Source organism: Eschrichtius robustus, chromosome 7, assembly GCF_028021215.1.
Source record: "Eschrichtius robustus isolate mEscRob2 chromosome 7, mEscRob2.pri, whole genome shotgun sequence".
In the NCBI taxonomy this organism is placed as follows: Eukaryota; Metazoa; Chordata; class Mammalia; order Artiodactyla; family Eschrichtiidae; genus Eschrichtius; species Eschrichtius robustus.
The window spans coordinates 85,487,772-85,515,037 of NC_090830.1; the positions used below are offsets into that span (position 1 = coordinate 85,487,772).

Sequence of the window (27,266 nt, forward strand, 5' to 3'; positions counted from 1 at the left end):
GCAAGAAAGACACACCAGAAAGAAGAGGAGACAGGGAGTCCCAGTGTGGGAAGGAAAAAGAATTTTCCCCTGTGCCAAAACTTAAGGTGTCAAAGAGGGTGATTATGTTTCTGCTTTGTAGTGCTGGTTGGGAAACAGCTTAAGCCAAGATAAAGGGAGGGGAATCTTATGACTTCCACCATTAGAGAAGCAAAATTTGGAGGGTTGCTAGCCTTTTATCTGTACTTTATTTGGAATTTCTGCTAAAAATTCCAAATTGTCTCAGTACTACCTTCAAAACCCACCGTTTTTGCTAATACTTAAATTATTGAATGATCCACAAACACTTTAATACATAGCAGCTCTTTCTGCAAATGGAGAGATAAGGGTCGGAAATGAACAGATGATTATAGCTATTTGATTTCAGCTTTAATTGCTTTCCAGCAGGCACAGAGAATGGACCAATTTTCTCAAAACAATATTTGTTCTGAAGCAGGTCTGAGAGCAAAGTTTTGTCAATAATGCAAGGAGATTTGGGGAAGTACGTGGTGGGTTTTCCTTCTTTCTCAAATCGTTTGCGGTGTGTGTTCCCTTTCTTTCAAAAGCATAGCAAGAAATCGACTGTGATTTTTTTGCAGAATCTAAAATATTGAACAATATTTGTCTCCTTTTACCTATTAATACACTGAAAATGTAAAAGAGTATATAGAAGACCAAGGTGGAAAGACCGGAAAAGAAAGTTTTCCTCCTGCCCTCTGGCACCCACTGATCTACATTATGTCTCCATGGATTTGATTATCCTAGACATTTCATATAAATGAAATCATACAATATAGCCTTATGTCTAGTTTCTTTCATTAAGTATTACACTTTAAGCTTCATCTATGCTGTAGCATGTATCGGTACTTTATTACTTTTATTGGTGAAAAATATTCCATTGTCTGGATATACCACATTTTTTAAATCCATTCATTACTTGATGCTTCTATGAACATCCATGTACAAGTACGAACATTTGTTTTTCATGAACATTTCTTTTCAGTTGCCTTGGGTATACACCTAGAAGTGGAATTGCTGTTTCATATGATAACTCTGTTTAACATTTTGAGGAATCACCAAACCATTTTTCAAAGCAGCTGTGCCATTTTTCTTTCCCACCAGCAGGATATGTCTCCAGTTTTTCCAAATTCTCTTTGCCAACACTTGTTACTGTTCATTCTAGTGGGAGTGAGGTGGTACTTCAGTGTGGTTTTGTTGTCTGTTTCCATAATAACTAATGATGTTGAACTTTTCTTATATTTATTGGATATATGTGTATATTCTTTCGAGAAATTTCTAATCAAATGGAAAGTAAATTTTTCAAGGAGAAAATTCATAAGATGAAATTAATATTTACTAGACGTCAATACTGCATCGGGCCCTTTCAACTGTTATGAAAATGAATAATAAGTAATATTACAATCATATTTTACAAATAAAATTTAGAAAAATTAAGAACTGGCTGAAAAGCAGGTGATCATGGTTGAGCCAAGAGTCAAACAAGATCCATAGACCTTTCCTTTGTGCCATGTGTATTCTAACCATCTATCTCTCATCCACATTTTCACAGATTAGTAAGACCATCATGACTGAATGAGACATGAGTCCCTTTTTTCTCTGGCAAAAGAGAAAAACATAAATAAAAACTTATAAGGAGTAATGCAGAAAAGTCTTAATTCTTGAGAGCCGTGCGATAGTAGAGTTGCAGGCTGTGTACTTGTGACATCATCGGGTCTAGTGATTGGTGGGGACATCCTTCACTTTATTTATCTAGTCTTTTTAGTAGTAAATGGGAAAACTACAAACTGCCCTATGAGGAACATTTTAAATTATTTATTTATTTATTTATTTATTTATTTATGGCTGTGTTGGGTCTTCGTTTCTGTGCGAGGGCCTCCTCTAGTTGCGGCAAGCGGGGGCCACTCTTCATCGCGGTGTGCGGGCCTCTCATTATCGCGGTCTCTCCCGTTGCGGAGCACAGGCTCCAGACGCGCAGGCTCAGTAATTGTGGCTCACGGGCCCAGCCACCCCGCGGCATGTGGGATCTTCCCAGACCAGGGCTCGAACCCGTGTCCCCTGCATTGGCAGGCAGATTCTTAACCACTGCGCCACCAGGGAAGCCCGAGGAACGTTTTACTATTTGAAATTCTGTAGCCGTATCCAGTCTCCAAACAAGTGCTAAGAAGTCAGCAAACTCTGGGTGTTATGAGTACATTTGCCACCCCTGTCCCCTGCCTGGCACTTAGCGTGGACTGGGTACCGGACAGTCACACATGCCTGGCAGTTCCTGGGAGGCAGCCACGTGCCTTATGATCTCTGAACTGAGTTCCTCACTTTCACCCCAGGAACCAGTATGGTACTCGAGAGTCTCATAGGAGGAGCCCAATGATAGCTTGTTAAATAAATAAATGATTTTAATTGTAGAGACACTGTAGAATTAGAGACATTGTAGAATTAGATATGTTGCCGCTTAATAAATTATCTGTTGACTTACTTAGCAAAAGGTAAATAAGGGAAAAATGTGCTCGGTGCCCCGTACTGTAAGAGCCATTACCATGCATTGTTCCTTTTTCTCATTCAGGTTTCATGGAACCTCATGAATTATATACATTTTCATATATTCAATTTATTCAAAATGCCAATAAGCAGCAAAGTTTGAATGCAAACACAGATTTCCAAAGGTACATTACAAACGTGAGATATTTAAGGCTAGGCACACTTAATTCCACATACTGAGGCCAAAGCACAGAGTTCCAGCATGGTAGAAGGAGCCAAGCCTTCTCCCCTTTTGCTTGGGACAAACCCTACACTGTTACTAAGAAGATGAACAGGGGTGCAGAGGATGAGACTTTTTAAGGGAGTGAAATATAACCTGATTGCAATATCCCTGAGACCTGGAGGTTGTCAAAACGATAAATAACTTAGTGACTGAATGAATTCTAGGTCGTCTGGTTTGAACAACTGTGGCATTTTAGGGGTTAACCCTGCATTATTGAGTTCCTATGTTTTTGGGTAGCAATTGTTCTTTTTTCTTTAGCTTTTTTTTTTTTTTTTAAGTTTGGTCATGTTGAAATTCAAGTGCCTTAAGTTTCCAAGGACTCAACTTTTAGTGCATTTCTGCTGACCCTTCATGTCTTCTTGGTCCTGATGCTTTGGTTGCACATTTGCATTTCCTCTCCTCATTACTGCGTGTTCTATGAAATTGTAGCTGTTCCATCTGATTTAGCATTTCTTTATCGTCTCTTGTGTGTCTAGCAATATGCTAGCTAAGGTAGGGTCTGGAGATGCAAGACAGCTGGAAGCCATAGGCCTGGTAATTGAACAAGTAGCACTACACTAGTCTTTTACAGTCCTTTAATATCATTTTCATAATTTTTGTTGTCAGCCAGAGTGAGTACTCCCTAAAGTCTCCTTGACAGTTTCTTTGGGAAACTTCTTTTGATTGACTTTTCTTTACACCCAGAATTATAGGCAAGATCCCAAGGGATGGAGGTGGTGGCAGGGTAGGGGTCAAGATTGAGGGCATTATGCTAAGTGAAATAAGTCAGACAGAGAAAGACAAATACTGTATGATATCACTTTTATGTGGAATCTAAAAAATCCAAACTTAAAGAAACAGAGAGTAGAGTGGTGCTTGTAATCTCCGTCTCTGGAAGGATCCCAATTAAGCGCACGGTAGAAGTAACAACATGTTTCCCATGCAAAGGCAGCATTAAGGTAAGTCTAGTTCCCACCTGAAGCCACTCTCCAAGCCCTTCTTACACGGAAGGGAATGTGGAGCATCAAGCCACTGCTACCCTCTCTTTGAACTCTTACATTATTTTTTTTCTGCTTCTGCCGTGACACCACATAGCAAATGCATAAGCAGGGATTCAGCCTAGGCCTGCTGTGCCCATGTAGCTGAAGTGCCCATGCCTTCTTCATGACCCATACAGAGGAGGAAGTGCTTGGATTTCTGAACACTAACAAAGAGGATCCAAATAAGATCTAGGGCTGTTAGGGGGAAAAAGAAGCTTTTAAATAAGTCAAGTGAGTGATGTTCATTTCGATGAAAGAATTTGGAGAATCATGTCAATGTTTAGACAGGATTTCAAAGCCATAATAGCATGAAAAGGAAATGTGAGAGTAAAAGAAACCCCCAGTGTCAAGCACTGTCTTTATTTTAGTTTTCGTACCCACCTATCTTCTCCCAGTACCTGACAGTTTCAGTATGTGCTCAAACAATGGGTGTGGGGTGGATGGGTGAGAAGATGAATGGATTCCTGAAAAATATCGCTTCCTAATTGCTCTTGCATTGACTCATAATAAAGTGACTAACAGCATTTGGCAAGGAGAGACTTGACTATACATACCTTGAAAGAGTCCGGGACTCAGAGCAGGTGGGGCTGCAGAGGGCTGAAGGACATTCACTGTGGAGCTGGGCTTCTCTGGGTTTTATTTCTGCCTTTCTATTTATTAGCTGTGAAATCCTAAGCATATTGCATGATCCCCCTGTGCTTCAGTTTCTCTTCTGCAAAATATGTATATCTGATTAATAGGTTTATTCCAAGCATCATTATCACATGTTGACCTCCAAGTTCTGTGTTATCCTAAGATTGTCCGGTTTCAGCTGTTACAACTAAAAGAGCTGAAGACAGGTTTAGACTAGGAGAGGGTCTGATATATAGCAGGGTACTTCATTAGTTGTATTGACTGTTAAAGTATTGCAGTGATTTTATTCTAGTTGGTAAATAGCCACTGCTCACATCCCCCTCAATAAATCCTCTCCATGACATCCAGGATGTCCTGCACCAGGGCTCCTAAACTTCCTCAGTATTAATCCAGAAACCATAGAGTTAAGATCTGGCCCCACTAGGTTACCTCCAGGACCCTGCTCTAGCTATGAACTGATTTATTCTGATTAGACTTGTCATTTCCATTCTGCTCATTAAATATTTAAAATATCACCTCTGTGCATACTTGACAGGCAAGAAATTTGAAACTAGGAGAAAGTTCTTAAGTAAACAAACATGTTTATCAAGAAACAAACTGTTTATTTTTCACCTGAAACCAATGAACATTAAAAAAATCCCTGATCATTAGCAATCAGCCTCAGGTGCATTCACATAGGCATAGATATGTTTTTCATCATTTAGCTCCAAAAACATTATTATGATATGGAGTTACAAGGTGGTAACCTTATCATGCTTAAGGTATGTGTGTGCCTGTGATGTTGGTGTGATCGTCACTCGTGTAACCATTATAATACTTATTCACTCTGAAAGCATGCATTAAGCATCTACTATCTGTCAGGCCCTGGGATAAATTATAAGGATTTAGAGATGACCTTGCCAGGTCCACAGGAACTCAGAGTCTGGTTTGGGAAAAGGGTGGAGAGTAGACATGTAAACATTTAAATTGCAATTCAGAATGATTATCCCTGTATTAGAAGGAGGAATGAAGTGTTATTGGAATTTCAAATACTTGTATCCTGAGGATCTGGAGAAGGCTTCAGTAGGAGCTCTCATTTCACATAGGTTTTAAACAGTGAGAAATGTTTTGCCAGGCAGAGACCTATTGACTGTATAGGTCAAAGGAATAGGATATATAAAGTCACAAAGTCATAAAAGGCCTGATCTGTTCCAGTGTTATTGGAGCCCAAGAAACGTGAGAAGAATGCTGGAAAGTGAAGTCCCAGAAAGCCTTTTGAGTTTGGCTTGTGTGGGGAATTGCAGGATTGAGAAGTGTTTGTTAATCTCATACAATGAGGACACGAGGGAATTTTAGGCAGCTGGGGAGTGCTATCAAGGTGGGCGTGTCACCTGTTGGCTTCGCAGAAAACTCTCGCTGGAGCACAGGGAGGGCAGACGGGAGGCTCTTGCTACACATGCAAGGGTGTCTCACCCAGTGTATGTCACATAAAGGTGCTTCAGGGCAATAAAGATATCACAGAGAATGAACATATCCCAATTTGAAAAGCATTCGTACATGGAAAATCAAAAACCAATTAGAGGGTTGTTTAGGGAGCCAGCATGGTATGGGAAGGAGAGCTGGCTAATTGAGGTCTAAATTGGCGTCTCATTTAAATTCCCTGCTGCACCTGACTTGGAAGAGAGGTTCAGACCAGAAGTCAGTTAGCTGAGGTTCTGTGCTGGAGAAGCTCAAAAGGCCTCTCCGCTATAAGCTCAGCGTTCTCCTTTTTGGAAGCCAAGATCGGCTAATCACCTACAGAGTCATGTTCTTTCTTGGGCTGACGGTACTGGAATTTCTCTGTACACGCTGATGCTCCCATGTAAGTAAAGGAACGTCTGAAAAAGCAGGAAATGGTCCTGCTGGCAGCCAGACTGAGACGTTTCCAAATGAGCGAACGTGATATTCCACCAAGCTACTCTGTGACTTTGTTTGGAACCAGACAGACACAACGCCGCCCTGCAAAGTGTCTAAGAATCCCCGTCTTCTGACCAATGTGAGTAAGTGACTGCTGTTTCTGTCCCCTTAAAGTCCTCTTATGTCCTGCATTTTTAAGCTACGCATTCACAGTAACGTGCCCCTGCTTTTTCTTAAAGGGTAACTCAGCCTATGGGGTAGTCGTCTCACAGTTCAAACTCCCCAGCCAGGCTGTTTTATTAGAAGGAATTAAGTCTCTATGGGGATTTTACACATGTCATCTCTAAGGAAAAGTCTCTAATTCAGGGTTGGTGTGGGGATATTCTCTGCTTGAAAGAATGAAAGACAAAGAAAGGAAAACGAAGGGAGTAGCGCCTTGACCTAAATGAGGGAAGCGCCCATGAGAAGAGCCCCTGTGCTTGGCGGTACAACCCAAGGGATTTTGTAGAGAATAACTATCGAATGGGAATTTATTTTTGGCTTTATGTTTCGCCATCTCATAGTATGTGCTCTGGATGAAATCTGTAGATGACTGTGAGAGAGTGTGGGGTTCAGGGTGCCCCTCTGCAGAGAGGACCATGTGCAAAGGGTGTAGGGGATGTGGAATGGGCCATGTGAACAACTGTAGCCAATGCACTGAAAATGGGGGGTGGGGTGGGGCAAGTGTTATGTATGAGATGAGGACAGAGGCAGGGGCTTGGAAGGATTTTGATTTTCTTCATAAGAGGCAGGGGTAGCCACTAAATAATTTTCCAGAAGGAAATGAACCGTCATTATGTGTTGTGTACACACTGTGCAAACTAATTGTAATGTGGATAATTCCTTTTAGCCTGGCAAGCACGCATGTAGGCAGGCCTATAATGAGTATTCCAGGTGAGTTAAGATGGAAAGAAGTGGTAGATTCCAGAGATACGTAGGAAGTAGAGTCAGCCACTGATATCTCGTGATTCATGTGGAGGGTGAGAAGGATGGCTTCTGGGCTTCTGGCCTGCACAAGGGAATCAGTAGTGTGACATTGGCTGTGACTGAGAATCCTAAAGGAAGAATAGGTTTGTGGAGGAAGAGCAAGAGTTTTCTACAACTTAATTTTTAGGTGCCTTTGGGATAACCATCAGGAAGAGAGAGGTAGGCGGATTGAGCTCAGAAACACCTGCAGGTAGGCAGATTGAGCTCAGGTGTAACTTGGAGAGTTATTGGCATGTAGATGATACCAGACAGGCTCACCCAAGGCAGCTGCTTCTCAGAGTTTAGCGTGTCTGAGAATTACCTGGAGAGTTTGTTAAAGCACCGTCCCTCCTCTCGCCTCCAGAGTTTCTGATGCGGTGGATCTGGGGTGGGGCTCGTGAATTATCATTGCTCATGTACTCCCAGATAATGCTGTTACTGCTGGTCTGAGGACCACACCTGTAGGAGCGCTAGCCTAGGGAGTAAGTAAAAGTGGAAAAAAAAAAAAAAAAAGTGGTCTATGGGAAGCGGTCTAGTGGAACAAGTCAGAGTTGCGTGGGTTCGAGTCCAGAAGCTGCCAACTCAGAGCCATGTGACCTAGGGCCAACGACATAAATCTCTAAGAATAAATTTTCTCTATTTGTAAAGTAAGGATAGTAAATAGTAGCATAAATTCATAGTGTTATTTTAAGACCAAGAAATAGCTAAAGAAAAATGCTTAGAGCCCCACTGAGTATATGTTAGGAGTTATTTAAAAACTGTTCCTTGGTCTGCCTGCTAATGCAGGGGACATGGGTTCGAGCCCTGGTCTGGGAGAATCCCACATGCTGCAGAGCAACTAGGCCCGTGAGCCACAACTACTGAGCCTGCGTGTCTGGAGCCTGTGCTCTGCAACAGGAGAGGCCATGATAGTGAGAGGCCCGCGCACCGCGATGAAGAGTGGCCCCCGCTTGCCGCAGCTAGAGAAAGCCCTCGCACAGAAACGAAGACCCAACACAGCCAAAAATAAATAAATAAATAAATAAATGTTAAAAACCCCAAAAAACTGGTCCTTGAGTAATCTGGCTTTTAAATAGAAATTAGATGAGACAGGTGACAAAAACCAAAAAGAAAGGGGAAAATCAACGTTATATGACAGTGGGAGCCAGTGAAAGGTTTCTCATGAAGATGGGCTTGACTAAGAGTATTAGATGCTTCTGAGAGTTCAAACAAGATGAGAAAAAAGAAACATTTCAACATCCATTGGATTTAGAGATTGCTAGTGACGTAGACTGGACCATTTCAGTAGAGTGATGTGGGGAGCAGAGATGGTGTTCCAGTGACAGTAGCTGGTATTTTAACTGTTGTCACTGAAAGCGGTTTATATAGGTATGTGTATGTGTGCAGGCAGAAGGAAATATATTCAGCTTTAGGATAACTCTGCAGTTCCCCAGTAAGTGCACTTCCATTGAACAAGCTATGTCCCACCCATGCAGGTTTACTTAAGCTGGTGCAGTTTTTAAAAGCAAGATTTCAAACCGGGGGCTTCCCTGGTGGCGCAGTGGTTAAGAATCTGCCTGCCAATGCAGGGGACACAGGTTCGAGCCCTGGTCCGGGAAGATCCCACATGCCGCGGAGCAACTAAGCCCGTGCACCACAACCACTGAGCCTGCACTCTAGAGCCTGCGAGCCACAGCTACTGAAGCCCGTCCGCCTAGAGCCCGTGCTCTGCAACAAGAGAAGCCACCGCAATGAGAAGCCTGTGCACCGCAACAAGAGTAGCCCGAGCTCGCCAAAACTAGTGAAAGCCCACACGCAGCAACGAAGACCCAACGCAGCCAAAAATAAATAAATAAATAAAATAATTAAAAAGAAAAAAAAAGATTTCAAACCAGAAGGTGGCCCAGGTATGTCACACAAGTTTGATAAGGGTCCTTTCTACATTTGCTGCAAGAATCGATGGCTCTGGGATACCTCAGGAACTGTCAGTTCTCACAGCAGTCCCATGACTAAATTGAACTTTTAAATTCCTTGCCCAACACTCCCCATTTCTCCCACGCCAGCAAAGTGAACAATTGTCTGATCTTTGGCAGCGGGGAGAAAGCTATCTCTGCTTTTTTGCCAGCTGAGAAATGGTTTGTTTCCCTTTCAAACACCACTGCATTCTTCATGCAATTTTCCTTGACCATTAAATATTTTATAACTCAGTCTTATGTCAGTGCACCTTCCTGGGTGCCTGATAAATGGCATATTCTACGGGGGATTTTAAGGTATGGAAGCAGGTTTCATTTACACAGCACTCCACCCAGGGAAGACCCTGCTGGAGTCGACAACCTTATTTATTTGTTTGTTTGCTTAAAACAACACAAATTTATTAGCTTAAAACAACACAAATTTATTTACTATTATTATTTTTTTAGAATTTTTTTTTATTGGAGTATAATTGCTTCACAGTACTGTGTTAGTTTCTGTTGCACAACAAAGCAAATCAGCCATACGCATACATATGTCCCCATACCCCCTCCCTCTTGAGCCTCCCTCCCACCCTCCCTATCCTACCCCTCTAGGTCACTGCAAAGCACCGAGCTGATCTCCCTGTGCTATGCTGCTGCTTCCCACCAGCCAACTATTTTACATACGGCAGTGTATATATGTCGAGGCTACTCTCACTTCGCCCTCCCACCCCATGTCCTCAATTCCATTCTCTATGTCTACCTCTTTATTTCTGCCCTGCAACTAGGTTCATCAGTACCATTTTTTTTTTTTTTTTTTTTTTTTTTAGATTCCCTATATATACATTAGCATATGGTATTTGTTTTTCTCTTTCTGATTTACTTCACTCTGTATGACAGACTCTGGGTCCATCCACCTCACTACAAATAACTCAATTTCATTTCTTTTTATGGCTGAGTAATATTCCATTGTATATATGTGCCACATCTTCTTTATCCATTCATCTGTCGATGGACACTTAGGTTGCTTCCATGTCCTCGCTATTGTAAATAGTGCTGCAATGAACATTGTGGTGCGTGTCTCTTTTTGAATTATGGTTTTCCTGGGTATATGCCCAGTAATGGGATTGCTGGGTTGTATGGTAGTTCTATTTTTAGTTTTTTAAGGAACCTCCATACTGTTTTCCATAGTGGTTGTATCAATTTATATTCCCACCAACAGTGCAGGAGGGTTCCGTTTTCACCACACCCTTTCCAGCATTTATTGTTTCTAGATTTTTTGATAATGGCTATTCTGATGTGTGTGAGGTGATACGTCATTGTAGTTTTGATTGGCATTTCTCTAATAATTAGTGATGTTGAGCATCTTTTCATGTGCCTCTTGGCCATCTGTATGTCTTCCTTGGTGAAATGTCTATTTAGGTCTTCCACCCATTTTTTACCTGGATTGTTTGTTTTTTGATATTGAGCTCCATGAGCTGTTTGTATATTTTGGAGATTAATCCTTTGTCTGTTGTTTCATTTGCAAATATTTTCTCCCATTCTGAGGGTTGTCTTTTCGTCTTGTTTGTGGTTTCCTTTGCTGTGCAAAAGCTTTGAAATTTAATTAAGTCCCATTTGTTTATTTTTGTTTTTATTTTCGTTACTCAAGGAGGTGGGTCAAAAAAGATCTTTCTGTGGTTATGTCAAAGAATGTTTTTCCTATGTTTTCCTTTAAGAGTTTTATAGTGTCTGGTCTTACACTTAAGTCTTTAATCCATTTGGAGTTTATTTTTGTGTATGATGTTATGTAGTGTTCTAATTTCATTCTTTTACATGTAGCTATCCAGTTTTCCCAGCACCACTTATTGAAGAGGCTGTCTTTTCTCCATTGTATGTTCTTGCCTCCTTTTTTGTAAATTAGTTGCCCATATGTGCGTGGGTTTATCTCTGGGTATTCTATCCTGTACCATTGACCTATATTTCTGTTTTTGTGCCAGTACCATACTATCTTGATTACTGTAGCTTTGTGTATAGTCTGAAGTTGGGGAACCTGATTTCTCCAACTCCATTTTTCTTTCTCAAGATAGCTTTGGCTATTCTGGGTTTTTTGTGTTTCCATACAAATTGTAAGACTTTTTGTTCTAATTCTGTGAAGAATGCCATTGGTAGTTTGATAGGGATTTCATTGAATCTGTAGATTGCTTTGGGTAGTATAGTCATTTTCACAATATTGATTCTTCGAATCCAAGAACATGGTATATTTCTCCATCTGTTTATGTCATCTTTGATTTTTTCATCAGGGTTTTATAGTTTTCTGAGTACAAGTCTTTCACCTCCTTAGGGAGGTTTATTCCTAGATATTTTATTCTTTTTGTTGCAATGGTAAGTGGGAGTGTTTCCTTAATTTCTCTTTCTGATTTTTCATTGTTGGTGTATAGGAATGCAAGAGATTTCTGTGCATTAATTTTGTATCCTGCAACCTTACCAAATTCATTGATTAGTTCTTGCAGTTTTCTGGTTGCATCTTTAGGTATTTCTAAGTATAGTATCATGTCATTGGCAAACAGTGACAGTTTTACTTCTTCTTTTCCAATTTGTATTCCTCTTATTTCTTTTTCTTCTCTGATTGCCGTGGCTACAACTTCCAAAACTATGTTGAATAAGAGTGGCGAGAGTGGACATCCTTGTCTTGTTCCTGATCTTAGTGCAAATGCTTTCAGTTTTTCACCATTGAAATGATGCTTGCTGTGGGGTTTTCACATATGGCCTTTGTTCTTTAGTTCTTCTAGACCTTTGTTAAACATTTCTTGTATTTCCTGAATCCATGCTTTCATTCTATTTCTGAAATCATGGATCATCTTTACTGTCATTACTGTGAATTCTTTTTCAGGTAAATTGCCTATTTTCTCTTCCTTTATTTGGTCTTGTAGGTTTTTACCTTACTCCTTCATCTGTGACATATTTTTTTGCTGTCTCTCTTTTTTTTTTTTTTTAATGAGTGGGGTTGTGTTCCTGTCTTACTGGTTGTTTGGCCTGAGGCTTCCAACACTGGAGTTTGTAAGCTGTTGGGTAGGGCTGGGTCTTGGTGCTGAGATGAGGACGTCTGTGAAACCTCACTCCAGTGAATATTCCTTGGGGTCTGAGGTTTCCTATTAGTCCAGTGGTTCGGACTCAGAGCTCCCACCACAGGAGCTTCAGCCCGACCCTGGGCTTAAGAACCAAGATCCTTCAAGCTGTGTGGGGCAGCAAAAACAAGAAAAAAAAAAAGAAAGAACAGTAAGGTAAAAAAATAAAATTAGACTAGGAAACTAACAGATATGTTAGAAAGAATATAAAAATAAAAATATAGATGAATCAACACCCAGAAGGTACATCAGTACCACAATAGTAAAAAAGAGGAGGAGGGAAAAGAAAAGAAAAGGGGTGGGGGGGAAAGGCCTTTGTTTTGGTGGGGCGGGGCCTAAGTAAGGGCAAGGTTTGGGCTGTGGGCAGGGCCACTGCTCAGGACCCACTGGGCTGTAAAAGGCCCTGGGGGTTGTAGGGTGGTGAGGCTTAGGCTCAAGGGACAGAAGGGACCCAGGCGTGCCCCTCACTCTTGGTCTCAGAGGGCAGGGGACCTCACCTGGGGTCCCAGCAGGCTTCCTGGGCTCGAGTGGGTGGGGCAAATGCCCTCCTCTCCTCTTCTGATCCCCTCCCGCCTGCCTCTCCTGTTCTCCTCTCAGCCTCCTTCTTATGCCCTCAAGGACCCACGCAGTCTGGAGGGGACTTGGAGGGTGGGGGATTCACCTGGGAGCTCAGCAGGCTCCCCGGGCCCGAGTGGGCTGGGCAGTCGCCCTCTGTTCCTCTCCCACTCCTCCCAGAGGGCTCCTCCCTCCTGCCTCTCCTGATCTCCCCGCCCTCCCTCCTATGCCCCCAGGACCTACGTGGCCTGGATGGGGCTTTGGAGGGGGGCGGTACCGGCTTGGGAGCTCAGCAGGCTCCCTGTTCCCGAGTGGGCCAGGCAGTCGTCCTCTGCTTCTCTTTTGCTCTTCCAGGAGAGTCCCTCCCGCCTGCCTCTCCTGATCTCCCCAGCCTCAGGGGTGCCGATCCTGTCTGGCCTCCACTTCTCCTCCCACCTCAGTCCCCCTACATCCTACCGGTTCATTTTGGAGTTCCTCCCGTCTCCTTGGGCGTCAGAGTCCCCCACCAGCAGCTGGCAGGCGCCCTACTTGTGGGAAGGTGCTAACTCCACGTCCTCCCACACAGCCATCTTGACTCTGCCTCAACAACCATATTTAAATGGCTTCTAGCCTGTAAAGGTATTTTGCTAATCCTAAAAGCTTGCATCACCAGATTCTTAACTTTTCTTAGAGAATTGTCATGTCATCAACTCAGTGGGGGAAGGAGAAAACTGCTTCATGAATCTGACATTTGCAAGTCAGGCATGGGAAGATGGATTTAGTGTCTAAGCTGTGCCTCACCTTTCCTTCCTTAGGTGTTTCTGCTCTTCCTAGCTAGAATTCATTTTCCTCTGCCAATTAAATCATGCCCATTCAAGATGTAACTCCAATACCAACCCTTTGGGAAGCCTTTAGAGATAACTATAGTGTGAATTAAGCTCTCCCTTTCTTTGATTATCTACTGCAATTATTATCTGTAATAGCCCATTTATCACTCTTGTTCCTACAACAAAATCTGTGTTCCCATAGTGTGCAGTGTTGTGCTGGCAACAGAGAAAACCTCCATAAGTCACATTCAGGTTCAAGTCAGTACTTAAGGGGGAAAACCAGTCATTGTTTTAATTCATTAATAAATTAACTTTCATTGCAAAATCTGCAGGGATTTCTGTCTTCCAGCCTTACATTTTCTTCCCGTTTTGCCTTTAATGAATTAACCACCACTAGTTCCCACTGTGCGTTTAATTACTGTACTGATCGCTCACTATATATGCTACATGATGCGGAAAAAATACAGAACTTAAAAGCAAAGCACTCTCCCTGACCTCCCTGGGGAGAGACCAAAACCCATAAAAATATAAGAAAACACATTAAACTACATATAACAAGTGCCAGATGAGCGGTCTGGATAATTGCACAGCCTTTGTGGTCCCAAGTGAATGGGCGCTATTCCTCAAGCCAGCAACTGCACTTCCTTGTCCTGAGACCTTGAACTTCGCTCATGGTGCTTGGAATCCCTATCCTAAGCACCATCTCTGTTCTTCTTAAGCCTAACATTCCTTTATCTTTCATGCCATCTCTTTCTGAATATTTTCCCTAATTATTGTTTTTTTTCTCCTCCCTTTGCCTCCATTCTGTGGAGTTGATTTTCTGCTCTTCTTATAAAATTCTAAGCACTTTACCTAAAATTGCTTTTGGAACTCATCTCATGTCCTAACTTATAAACATTTATTCATATAGAGTTTTTCTTTTATGATGATAACAAAATGTGCACATTTGACTATACAGAACATTTAGAAAAACACTCATGTTATAAAAGATCATTCTTCTATAAACATCTATTGTGTGCACCTCTGTGTCAGGCTGTCTGTAAGACTGTGGATCAGCGATGTGAAGACCTCCTCCACCCCCACAAGCACACAGTCCAGTAAGATGGGAGGTTCATGAGCTGATGTAGTGGGAGAGTGATGCCTGATAAGGAGGTACTGTGGAGTAAGGGAGAGCCTTGGAAAACAAATGAGAATTCATGGGAATATTTGGCCCCTTCTAGTTTACTTACTTGGACCTTTATCCATGTAATTTTTTGAAGACAACAGGGAGCTCTATAACAATTTTATTTACCAGATATCATTCCTAGAAACAGAAGGTGCCCCTTGAATTTTAAAAACATGACAAAATAGTACCATATACCGTAGCCACCTTAGTGTATCAGACTATCTTAAAAGTGATGCAGTTTTAAAACAAACACTGGGTTCTGAATATGTTGGATAAGTTTATAGATGAGAGTTCTATGTCTGATTGTTAAGGTACCCCAAGGATATTTAGGGCCATAAGTTTTATAGTTTGGAGTTAGGTCTTATCTGTTATCTCGTTCTCACAAATGTCCCATGTTTCCCCTTCAGAACAAAGCACTCAGCTGGATATATTAGGGCATACCGTGTCACCTTAGGGCACAGAAAGAAAAATCAGGATTATACCTTATTTATTTTTATCTCATTTTTCCTTATGCTATATTTTATATGTTTGCAATATATTGTATATGTTAAAAATTAAACAAATATATACATACATGTACTTTTAAGCAGATCTATAAGTATTGGAGGCTGTCATCCAAAATTATTACCATCTCTTTGGACTGTGTTTGGTTGTAAGTAATAGAAAGGCTAACAGTGACTTAGACACAGTATACTTACGATTTACCTTACAAAAGTGTGTAGGTGGTCCTAGAGTTAGTATAGCAGCCTAGTGATTTCATTAAGGAATTTTTCTATCTTTCCTCTCACATATTTGGCATGATGCCTTACAAGTATATAATTTCACCTCATGGTGAATTTTATTTACCTTTCCCAACACCTCTGTGATTTTAGGTGCGTAGTGCTATATGGGTACTATATAGTGAAATGCATGGGTAAATTCTTAAGATTTCAAATTTATTGATAACTGCATTTTATTTATCTATAGAAGGATCAAGACGTTGCGTACTAAATCAAGTTACTTAAAATATTTAATAAGCATGTTCTCTTAGAATTTAGTCAAGTCATTGTGAAGGATAAGCATGTGTACTTTAAATCAATTTTGGGATTCTCTAAGCTATGGAAATAGAAAACGTGAGGGCATGTTAGACCTGACATCTCTGTACTCCCCCACCTTGGGCCTTTGCAGAGGCATTTTACTTGGTTCTGATCCTGTGTATTGTGCTGATGGATGGTAAAGTGATAAAGTGGTTGGTAGAATAGGGCGGTAACCACCAGAGACAGTAGTTGTCAGATGGAAACTAATTGATTGTGATTGCTTTGCCATTGTATTGCTCTTGGAGTCTGTAGCTTGTTAAAACCACTGATTATAAATTAAGGATCTCCCTTTTTATGCTGTAGTTTATGTTAATGAAAAGCTGTTCTTAGAGGAATGATCAGTGAATATCAATAAATGGATAATAAGAAACTAAAGGAAAACTTAACTGATCATGAATTAATATACTTCAGCGGTCAGAGTAGTAGTCAACCGTGTGGTGGTTCATATTGAATTTTTGGCTCAGAGCTCTTGAATTTTAAACATTTCCCATAGAAAGAGAGATTGAGTCTGTGTAACTATTTATCACATACTGTCTTGAATAACAAATCTTCCCTGTAGAGGAGATCTTCTGGAAAACAAACAAACAAACAAAAAATGTGTCTGTTTTGCAGAGCCTATATTTCATGCCAAAGTATTAACAGGCAAATATTTTGAAGTAGAAAAAAATAAGTTCCCATTGTATGATCAAGAAAGAGAAGATTAGGGCTTCCCTGGTGGTGCAGTGGTTGAGAATCTGCCTGCCAATGCAGGGGACATGGGTTCGAGCCCTGGTCTGGGAGGATCCCACATGCCGCGGAGCAACTAGGCCCGTGAGCCACAATTACTGAGCCTGTGCGTCTGGAGCCTGTGCTCCCCAACAAGAGAGGCCGCGATAGTGAGAGGCCCGCGCACCGCGATGAAGAGTGGCCCCCGCTTGCCGCAACTGGAGAAAGCCCTCGCACAGAAACGAAGACCCAACACAGCCATAAATAAATAAATAAATAAATAAATAAAAATTAAAAAAAATTAAAAAAACAAAAAAAAGAAAGAGAAGATTAGAAGTGGATTTTTCAATGCTCACAGTATATGAATAGCATATGAGTAGGGTCTGTGTGAATCTGAAGGCAATGTGGTTATTTTGCAATATTTATCAATATTAAAACGACTATACTAAAATGATAACATTAATGTGAAAGTTATGTCTAACTTTTTATTGTAAGATATGCATTAACTTTTAGATGATTATAATGATATCTTTAATGATCATATCTTTCATCAATGGTGTTTAAACTTTAATGATGTTAGAGTTATCAGATTTTTTTTTTAATTGGGGTATAGTTGTTTTACAATATTGTGTTAGTTTCTACTGTACAGTGGAGTTCCCTGTGCTATACAGCAGGTTCTTATTAGTTATCTATTTTATACATATTAGTGTATATATGTCAATCTCGGTCTCCCAATTCATCCCACACCCACCCCCTGCTTTCCCCCCCTTGAGTTATTAGATTTATTGAAGACATTTTTACTGAGCACCAATTCTGATTAAGGCTCAACCTCTGACCTCAAGGACCTTACAGACTAAAACAGATAAAGGTGTAAACAAATGGTTACTTGCAGCATTGAATACAGTGATGCGAGCAATAAAAGGTTCTGGGGGACACAAGGGGAAGATGACATAAACTCTGAAGAATTGCTGGATGTTTTCCAGCAAAGAAAAAGATGGTCCAGGAAGAAGGATCAGTGTGATAGTTCCTGGTATTGGGGAAATAGGATAATAGTTGGAAATGAAGTTGTGTGTTTTAGGATGCAAGAAGATGAGGCTAGACAGGCAAAATTCTACCTGGTCTATGTTTTTCTTTGCTCTACTTAGGAATTTGGAGTTCTTCCTATGGGAAAGGGGCCCATTGAGGCTTCTTAGGTTTGGGGAGAACATGAGTGAATTTTCTTTCTGGATAATAACTCTCCCCTCCATTCGGATGGTGGGTAGGAAGAGGCTCATTGTGACCTCCAGTTAGTAAACTGGTACAATGGCCCATGCTGTTGAACATTATTATTAATCTATATCTATGTAAAGGAAATAAAAAGAGCTTACATGCTGAATCATGTATCCATCTTTGACTTTTTAAATATATTTTTCTTGAATATTGCAATGAAATTGGTGCTCATATTTTAGTTGCTTAAAACTCTGAAACAAGAATGTCTACACGTTATAACAGATTTTTCATCCAGTAGAGCGCATATGCTTATACTTATTATTAGTTTCATATTTAGGAAGCTGATATGGATATATAACTTAATTCAAAAAAGTAAGTGATTATGATTTAAAAAACACATGTTTAAGATAATGCTAAAAAATGACAATAATTTAGTCTTGTTAAATATTTACCAGACTCATTCCTCACATTTGAGAGTCTGTTTCAGAATTTGGTACATTTGCATTTTAATTACATAATAAAAGGAAAAAGTGAAAGAATAATTGGCTTAGCTATTAGCAAATTACAGCCATAACTTAAAAAAGATAAAACACACACACACACACACACACACACAGAAACTGACATTGATTTCCATAGAAGAGTTACAGTATTATGTACGTTGATCAGATATTTAACGACGTTTGACAACAGTTAAGGGAAGGAGATGTTGTTTCAATCCTTTAATACAACATGTTTCTTAACACTGAAATTAATGAAAGTGAATTTGAGATATTTGACTGTAGGGTCATTCAACTTTTACTGGTAATGTGTCCTCTGATGGGACTTGTCTAGGGTGATTCCAATTGTTAAAATCTTGTGGAGAAAGAAGATAGTTGAATCCGGTAGTTGTCCTAGTCCTAGCTGCTATAACAGAATACCATGGGCTGGGTGCCTTAAAAACAACAGAAATTTATTTCTCACAGTTCTGGATGCTGGGAAGCCTAAGATCAAGGTGCCTGTGGATTCAGTGTCTGGTTAGGACTTCCTAGTTCATAGAGGGCTACTTTCTTGCTGTGTCGTCACATGACTGGAATGAGTGAGGGAGTTCTCTGGGGTCTCTTTTATAAGGGTATTAATCCCACTCATGACCTAATTACCTCCCAAAGGCCCCACCTCCTAATACCATCACATTGGGGGTTAGGTTTCAATATATGAATTCTGGGGGGGGGCACAAACATTCAGTCGATAAAATGGTCATATCCAGTTGCGTTTTTTCAGTACAGTGAAGGTTCCATCCTGTCTGGCTAGAGTCAGCAGCCATAAGAAGGTCTCAGTGCACAGGTCCAGCCCAATGACAGGAGCTGGTCGTGTCAGAATGAACTTCTGACAGCCTTTCTCTGTGTTTTTCAACAGATACGACGACATATTCCACTGAGCGATCTGAGCACTTCAAACCCTGCCGAGACAAGGACCTTGCCTACTGTCTCAATGATGGCGAGTGCTTTGTGATCGAAACCTTGACCGGATCCCATAAACACTGTCGGTAAGTCACTGTGGCGACTGGCACTGAGGGCAGGTCCTCAGAGAGGCCTGGAGGTGGAAGGGGGTGCTGAGCTCCAGGAATATACAATGTGATACATATAGTCCGGTGTTTGAATAGCAGAATCAATAGTTTTCATATGGGAAGGAACGAGGCTGGTATCTTTAGTATTTGAGGAAGGAAAACTGAATTACAGTAGACAAGATGTTTCACCTGATCAAGTAAAGGAAGGTTTACTTTTGTATGTAACAATTTAATAGAAATAATTATTTACTCACTTTAGAAGCCTATATTTTTGGTGTGGGATTTAAGCACATATGCTCATACTCAGAAATAATCTCTTCCTGCAGACCTACAGATTGTGGCATAGCAAAGAAACTGCTCAGCTAAGATCTAGAGTCTTAATGTTTACTGTGAACCAAACCCCAGAGACTGTAACTGTGTCCAAAGAAAACTGCATCTTATTTTGACTCTGTTCTCGTTTATTAATTTCAGTCCTTTTTTTTTTTTTTTTTTGTTTAACACCTCTGATGATGAAATACTCTCCAGCAAGGTGTTGTAAATGAAATCATAGTCCTGTTATAGTCTAGGTAGAGAACAGGGAAAATTCCCAGTGGAGATCAAGAAGGTGTTTAATTGGTTTTTAGAAACAAAAGGTTATATAACTGCTAAAAATCAAGTGGAGGTAAATAGTGGTCTTGTAGACACTGCAGCTTTAAGGCTCCATAGAAGAATCAAATTAGCATCTAAAAAAATATTTCCCACCAAGCTTTTATTTCCAGCGCTACCCTGGTAATTTGTTTTTCCTTGCAATTGTATATGCTTCAGTGATCATATATATCCACACCCCTTTCCTTCTCTTTATTTACTCTTCTCATATGACACAGTTATTAATTATTCCGAATCGTGAAGCATGGAAAATTATGACTTTCTTCTCTCGCTATTGCTATTATAAAACTTTATTCCATGTTGTTTTATTAAGATGGCACAGAGAAATGCTCCTTATAGTTATGAACTTAGAGTGTGTCAGCAAATCCTGCCTGGCTCCACAGGCTGGCTTCGGTTCATAGTGGACAGTGGCACAGGTTTGGAAGAGCTGATCAGTGATAGTGGCCGATCTCCATAAGAGCCACTGTGTATCCCGTCGCCTTTCATCACCCTTGACATGGTGGCTTTCATGTGACTTGGGCAGTGCCGTTACATTGACTTCACTTACAAAAGTTACCACCCATTTCTGTCCTCTGAAAACCTGAGTTGGGGATCAAGGGCAGTGGGAATGGTTCCTCCCCACATTTCTCTTTTCTTGTTATGTTTACTAGATCAATGCAGACACAGGTAGAAAGCACACAGGTAGAAAGCACGCAGGTAGAAAGCACGCAGGTGACTTGAAGACCTCAAGGGAAAAGCCAAGAATGAGGTACCATTTCAAAGCACGAAGTGCATCCGTGCTCTTTTCGATGATCAGCTGTGTGTGAATGTTACCTTTGCCAATCCAGTGGTGTCATATGTGGAAGTGGGCAGTGCCATCAAATAAGTTTGAATTTATAACTGATTGATGAAGGGATGAATCAGAAGCCTCACCTAAAGCAGTGACTTTTGCGATGGTGTTTTACCCCGAGGAAGTTTCAAATCAGGCCCCACCACTATACGCAGGCAGGTCTGATTCATCATTTCACAAACTGAGAATGTTGAAAAAAACAAAAGAAGTCCTATTTGTTTTTAACATACAGCCTCACTATATTCTCTTAATTTCACAGGTGTATTAGTTTGCTAGGGCTGCTGTAACATAGCACTGCAGATTGGGTGGTGTCAACAACAGAGATATATTTTATCACAGTTCTGGAGTCTAGAAGTCTGAGATCAAGGTGTTGGCAGGGTTGTTTCCTTCTGAGGGCCACGAGGGAAGGATCCCTTTCAGGCCTCTCTCCTTGGCTTGTGGATGGCCATCTTCTCCCTGTGTCTTTTCATTTTCTTTCCTCTGTACAAGTCTTTATTCAAATTTCCTTTTCTTAGAAGGACACCAGTCATACTGGATTAAGGTCCACTCTAATGACCCTATTTTAACTTGATTGCGTCTATAAAGACTCTTTCTCTAAATATGGTCACATTCTGAGGTACTGGAGGTTAGCACTTCAATATTGGTTATTTGGGAGACACAATCCAGTCTATGACAGTAGATCTCAGGTCCAGAAAAATAATTCTTTTGCACATATGTACATGTCTGATTTTTTTTTTAACATAGGCAAGCAGAGATATATCTATGTTTTGGCTGGAACGATGTACATGTATAATAATTTTGGCCTCTGTCTTCATATTTCATGCATATTTCAGCACAGACAACCTGTTATTTAACAGAGTCACAACATAGCTAATCATGACAAAAGACCAGCCTAAGACAGAACTGGAACTCCAAGAGGTTAATAGGTGCATATAAATCTCCTACTAGTGCATATGAAGAAATCATACATTGCATGTGTCAGCTATTCATCTCCCAGGCTTTGCTGTGAATAAAAGGCTTACCATTTGTTCCTGCATCAGCCACTTGTAAGAATTCCAATGTAGTTATTAATAATGTGCCATTTTATACAGTACTCTGTTTAAGTAGTACGATTCATTTATTCTCCTCCATTCGACAAATGTTTACTGAGCATCTCCTATCACAAAGATACTGTTGAATAAATACATACAGATATGAACTTAGGAATTAAATGGCACTGTACTTTGTAATGCACTTGGAGTAAGTGAAATACTTCATCTCCAGGAAATAAGGAAAACAAGGGAAATGACTTTCGTGTGATTGGCATGCTACCAGGGCTATCCTTCTGATGCATTACTAACTGGATTCTGTTGCAAGTTAAATAAACCACAAGTTAATAGATCAGAGCAGCAATATTAAGGGGTGTACCTGAATCTAGCTCATTTAATAGTTTGCTTTTTACATGTCTCCAAAGATTAAACATTCAAATCTGAGAGAAGTTAAGATTATGTATATATTTTTTAGTATTTTAAAAATAAATTGCAATCCAATTGTGAGTTGAATCAAGATATCTTTTCCATGTTGTGAAAAATCGATCATGCTGAAACGCTTTTATGTTTCCTTGCCAAGGAAGAATAGTAACAAAGCTACCTAGATCATCCCTGATAGAGATCCTGAAAGTGTATGCCCCAAAATGTTAAAAGTTCGAATCTTGGGATAAGGGAGGGAGGTTTCATGGTTTTCTGCTGTTATTTTCTCACTCTTTAGTGCATTTTCAGGTCTTTCAAAAGACTGTTTATGGTGAGAATAGTTAGAAATTATAGAGCAAGCTGATGAAAATTTAAGAGGAATACCAAGATCGTAAAAATAACTGGATAGATTTTAAAGAATAACAAATAAGCAAACTTGGTGTTGCTAAGTTTACAATATAAGTCATAGATTATTGGTTGACTGATTAGGAAACATAGAACCTGGTATGTTGTGGAACTTAGTGTAGAATAAGGAGAGATTCATAAATCAGGGGGAAAATGAGAACCACTCCCACTGGTTGTTTGATAAACTTGGTTGACTCTTAGGTAAACCAAATCAAAGTTGGATTTTTACCTCCTCCTTATATACCAAAAGTTGTTCTTAATGAATTTAAGAGTTAATGTAACAAATAAAGTATTAGGGAAAGCAGTAAATAAAATTACATGTTTATTTACATCAGCAATTGAAAGGACCTTTTGAGCAAAAAGCAATGAAAGGAAAAATTAACAACCTTGACACAACATTGCTTTTTTGATCTGAATATCATAAATCAGAAACAAAATTGAAAGGCAGATAAAGTGTCAGTAAACTGTACAACAAACATGGCAAAGAATCGATATTCTGAGGAAGTCACGTAGATCAATAAGAATAACACTAAAATCTCAGTAGGAAAATGGGCAAAAGAGGGGAACATCCTCTTCCCTTGAAAAGGAATCCAAGTAACCTGTAAGCATGACAAATACTCAGCCTCACAGAGAAATGCAAATTAACTTTTTTTGTTTGCCTATCATATATTTAATGATTTTACAAAGCAGATAGTTTGGTGAGGGTGCAGTAAATCACATCATCTTATTCACTACTTGAGGGAAAGTATTTTGTTAAACATCTTCTGTAGGTGATGTTTCAGTGTGTTTCAACATCTTTGAATTTTTTCTAAGAATTTAGCCTACAGAAAATGTATTTTTAAGCATGTTTACCACAGGATTTGTAACAGCAAAACAAACAAACGAACGAAGAAAACCTGAATTTAGAGGTCTATATAAATTAGAATATATCTATACCTTGGATGAATTCAACGTAACTGCAATTTTCAGAATTTTAAGGATATGAAAATGCTCATTACATCATGTTAGGTAGAAAAATCAGAATATAAAATTGTAAAGTTGAACATACGATAGCAGTCCAGTTCTGAAAAAAAGCTGAATAAAAAGGCTAATTGGATTTACAGCAATTGTCTTCTTTGAACCTTATGAGTTTTCCAAGATCACTACATTGTACATGTATTTCATTTATGTAACATCTGGTTAAGACACTTGACCCCTGCTTCTCATCTTTCCATTGAGAAAGATAGTGTCCCTGTCTCTGTTAAATCAAGGTCATTATAATTCACTATTATTAGGCTGATAAGAGAACTTTCAATTAAGCCATTCCAGATTAAACACTATCAAGTCCATTAGAATGTGCCTGCTCCTTTTATTAAAAATTCATTTATGCTCTTTATAATAATTTTCCATGCTGAATTCATGTGTTTTGAAACATAAAAAAAAATGGATTGAGGAATAGGAAGGTACATCCTACAGAAATGAAGCTGGGTAAGGAAGGAAAGCAAATCACTAGAAACTCCTTGAATCAAAATATCCTGAATAAAAGCAGGATATTCTCTAATATATTTATTTTTATGCCATTTCTAGAAATTTTAAGAACTTTGGAAATGGTGCTATTTGTAGCATATTTCACTGGAGTTGAAAGAGGTAGCCAGTTGTAACTGAGAAGATTGCTAGGCATTTGAATGGGCCAAATGTGTTTTCAGGCCAAATTAAGTTAAAAGGATGTATCTCTTCTGAATTGAAGTTCATTAAATGTTGCACCAGCCTTGCTGCAAAAATGGATTTTCAAAACTTTGGAAAGGATAGCATTTGAGCTGAATTTGACCTGTGGTGATCATTTTGGAAATCTATCACGCAATTCATTTGAAGATGTTTGGATCACTTGAAACATGGAACTGCTGGAAAAAGAGGCAAACAGTCCAATAGCAACCACTGCCTGAGGCAATACTTCCATAAAGGGGCTGATGGACTGTGCAGCTAGCTGGGTAAAATGCTCGTAGGAGTTGGTGAGTGGAAGGTGGGAAGCGTTTGAAAGGGGAGGAGAGCCCTACCAGGAACTGCTGTTCTTCACTTTGTCTAGTTCTGCTTCAGTAGGTTTTGAAATCAAAGTTTCCATGTTTAAGAGACTTGATTGGGCACAGTGTAATGATATCCCTATGATATACTATATAAAATTACAGGATATCCCTGTCAGTGCTTTGCTCCATCACTTTGGAGGTCCATTAGCGCTCTTCCATTTAAGGCGGGTCCTCTTTATCCAAAGCTTCTCCAGTAAGTGCTCTGAGAGCGGCCACTAATGGTTCCCTGTGGTTGTAGCAAGTCGGGATGGAAATGGGGTTTTGGCACAAGTCCCTGAGCTCCATTGACGGCAGAGAGTGGACGATGAAACGTCTATAACTCCAAGCCTAGTGTCAGAGTCTCTGTATAGTGGAACTGAATAGCAGGGTAAGAGCCTTAGAAGAATTTTCAAGTTCATCTGGTAATTGTTCATGAGAATGTTTGCCGCAGCCCAGATGTAATTTGAGTAATGTGCAACAGCTATGTTCATACCAGGTGGTCTACTGACTGCCCTTGAGAAGAAGAAGTGAGCCAGGTTATAACCATGCATCTTTTTCTTCTCTGTGGATGAACTTTGTCAAAATCGTCTTATTAACTCAGAAAGCAAACAAACCAAGAACAACAACACAGGGAACATAATTTGGCAACTTCATGACACTTAGGCAGTGGTTTACTTCTTCTGGTTTAACTTGGCTGCATTCCACCCGAGCTGGTTTTTCTTAAAGGGCTACTGAAATATCAGACAACCGGAAAAGCACATTTGATAAAGAATAATAACACATCTTTTAGTTAATGGCCAAAGGTTTCTTAACCTTATTTTAATGTTTTCTAACTTGATTGGCAGCTCTCCTTGAAGCATGAAATGGTGTTTCTTGAGGTAGTTGTCATGATTTGGGTTTTTTTTGTTGTATCGAAGAATTGATATACGTTGGTGGTTTTAAATCGCTTCCTTATATGACTTGGGGTAAGAGGTACATGAGGCAAATGTGGGTGTTCCAGATGAAAAGACTTGAGTTAAAAGCTCTACTCGGCTTTATACTGGCTGTGTGAGTTTTTTGGCAAGTGATTTAATCAGAACCTTCAGTCCTGTATTTAAAAAAAGAGAGAGAGAGCCAGCCAGACACACTAATACCTGCCCTACAATGTTGATGCAAGAATTGAAAGCAGCAACATATAGAAAAATTCTAAATGTATAATAGACAGTATGTATAATAGTTCTTTCCTCTTCCTCCCTTCTGCTCATATTGAAACCTAACAAAAGCATGTGTGCTGGAATCCTGTGAGAGAAATTGAGTGGGTATCATCTGCCTATTTAATTAGGAGACTTAGGCTTAAAAGGGGGAGATCAGTTGACTTGTGCCAGGGCTTCAAGCTGGGTACAGACAGTTTCCCAGCACACAGCATTCAGCTTTGACCCACCAGTGGAAATTAAAGAAAACTCACCCAGAAACTTATTTAAAAACACAGTAATACCTGATCATGGGCAGGAACACTTTTCAGAATCAAGGATCATTGTAGCTCTTCAAGCAGTAAGTTTAGGAGCAAAGCAGGAACAAGAAGCCACCTTTTGTTAGGGGAATTCTCCCTGTTGACAATTCGTGAAGAGAGGAATCCCCTCTTACTCTTCAGGCCGTGCAGGCTGAGGACCCTTCAGGTATCTCCTCTACGGCAATGCTGGTTCTGCCACCCTGGGCACCTTCCTGCATGCAGGGGTCACAATCCAGGGACAGTCTGGGAGCTTGCACACAGAGTCAGAATGCTGTGATTGCATATGCTGCAGTTTGCGTGGAGTATAGATTATTTTTACCAAGTTTATTTAAACAACTAAGAACATATATCCATAAATATCATTTTAGATAGTGATGGTCTGTTTGTATAGATGTGAACAGTACTAACCATCGTCCCACAGACCCTGCTGGGCAGGTTCCTCAGGCAAACATTCCAGTGAAAACCTTCTCAGATCAGGACAATGATGGCTCAGATGTTCTGCCTAATCTTCTGGAGCAGTGAGGGAGTTTGCAGCACTCTGCCGCACTCTGTCTACTATTGAGAGGTCTCTTGCTCTAGCATCAGTTTTAGAGCATTGGGCAACATTTCACCTTCCTGAGGATGGTATTTCTTTCCAATTAACTTTGGTCTGGGCATCTTTTAAAAAATATAAAAGATGATTTAAGGACCTAATCACATTGTCTCTGTATATACCAAAATGTCAGTCTTTGTGTACTCTAATCATTATACCCAAATGGAAGAGCATCAGCAAATCTACCTGAAGAATAAACCCAGGGAATGTCTATATGGTGCTTCCTATGTGTCAGACAACCATAGCAGCCCTGGAGAGAGATTAGTAATGACTGAGGTCAAGGGCATTTCTCAGGTTATACAGCAATGGACCCAGGACTCAGACCAAGCAGGCTGACTCCAGGGTCTATGCACTTAACCTCTCCACTAACATCTTTCCTTTAAAATCCTA

General features: G+C 40.1%; 1 protein-coding gene across 4 annotated transcripts in view; it reads left to right on the top strand.

The window, feature by feature from the left end:
- NRG3 (neuregulin 3) overlaps positions 1 to 27,266 on the top strand; it is a 1,080,447-nt gene that overhangs the window by 473,753 nt on the left and 579,428 nt on the right. For all 4 annotated transcript variants that reach the window (XM_068548899.1, XM_068548901.1, XM_068548903.1 and 1 more), the window contains exon 2: positions 19,279 to 19,408. In XM_068548899.1, the coding sequence (XP_068405000.1) occupies positions 19,279 to 19,408 (130 nt within the window). The remainder of the gene's footprint in view (positions 1 to 19,278; positions 19,409 to 27,266) is intronic.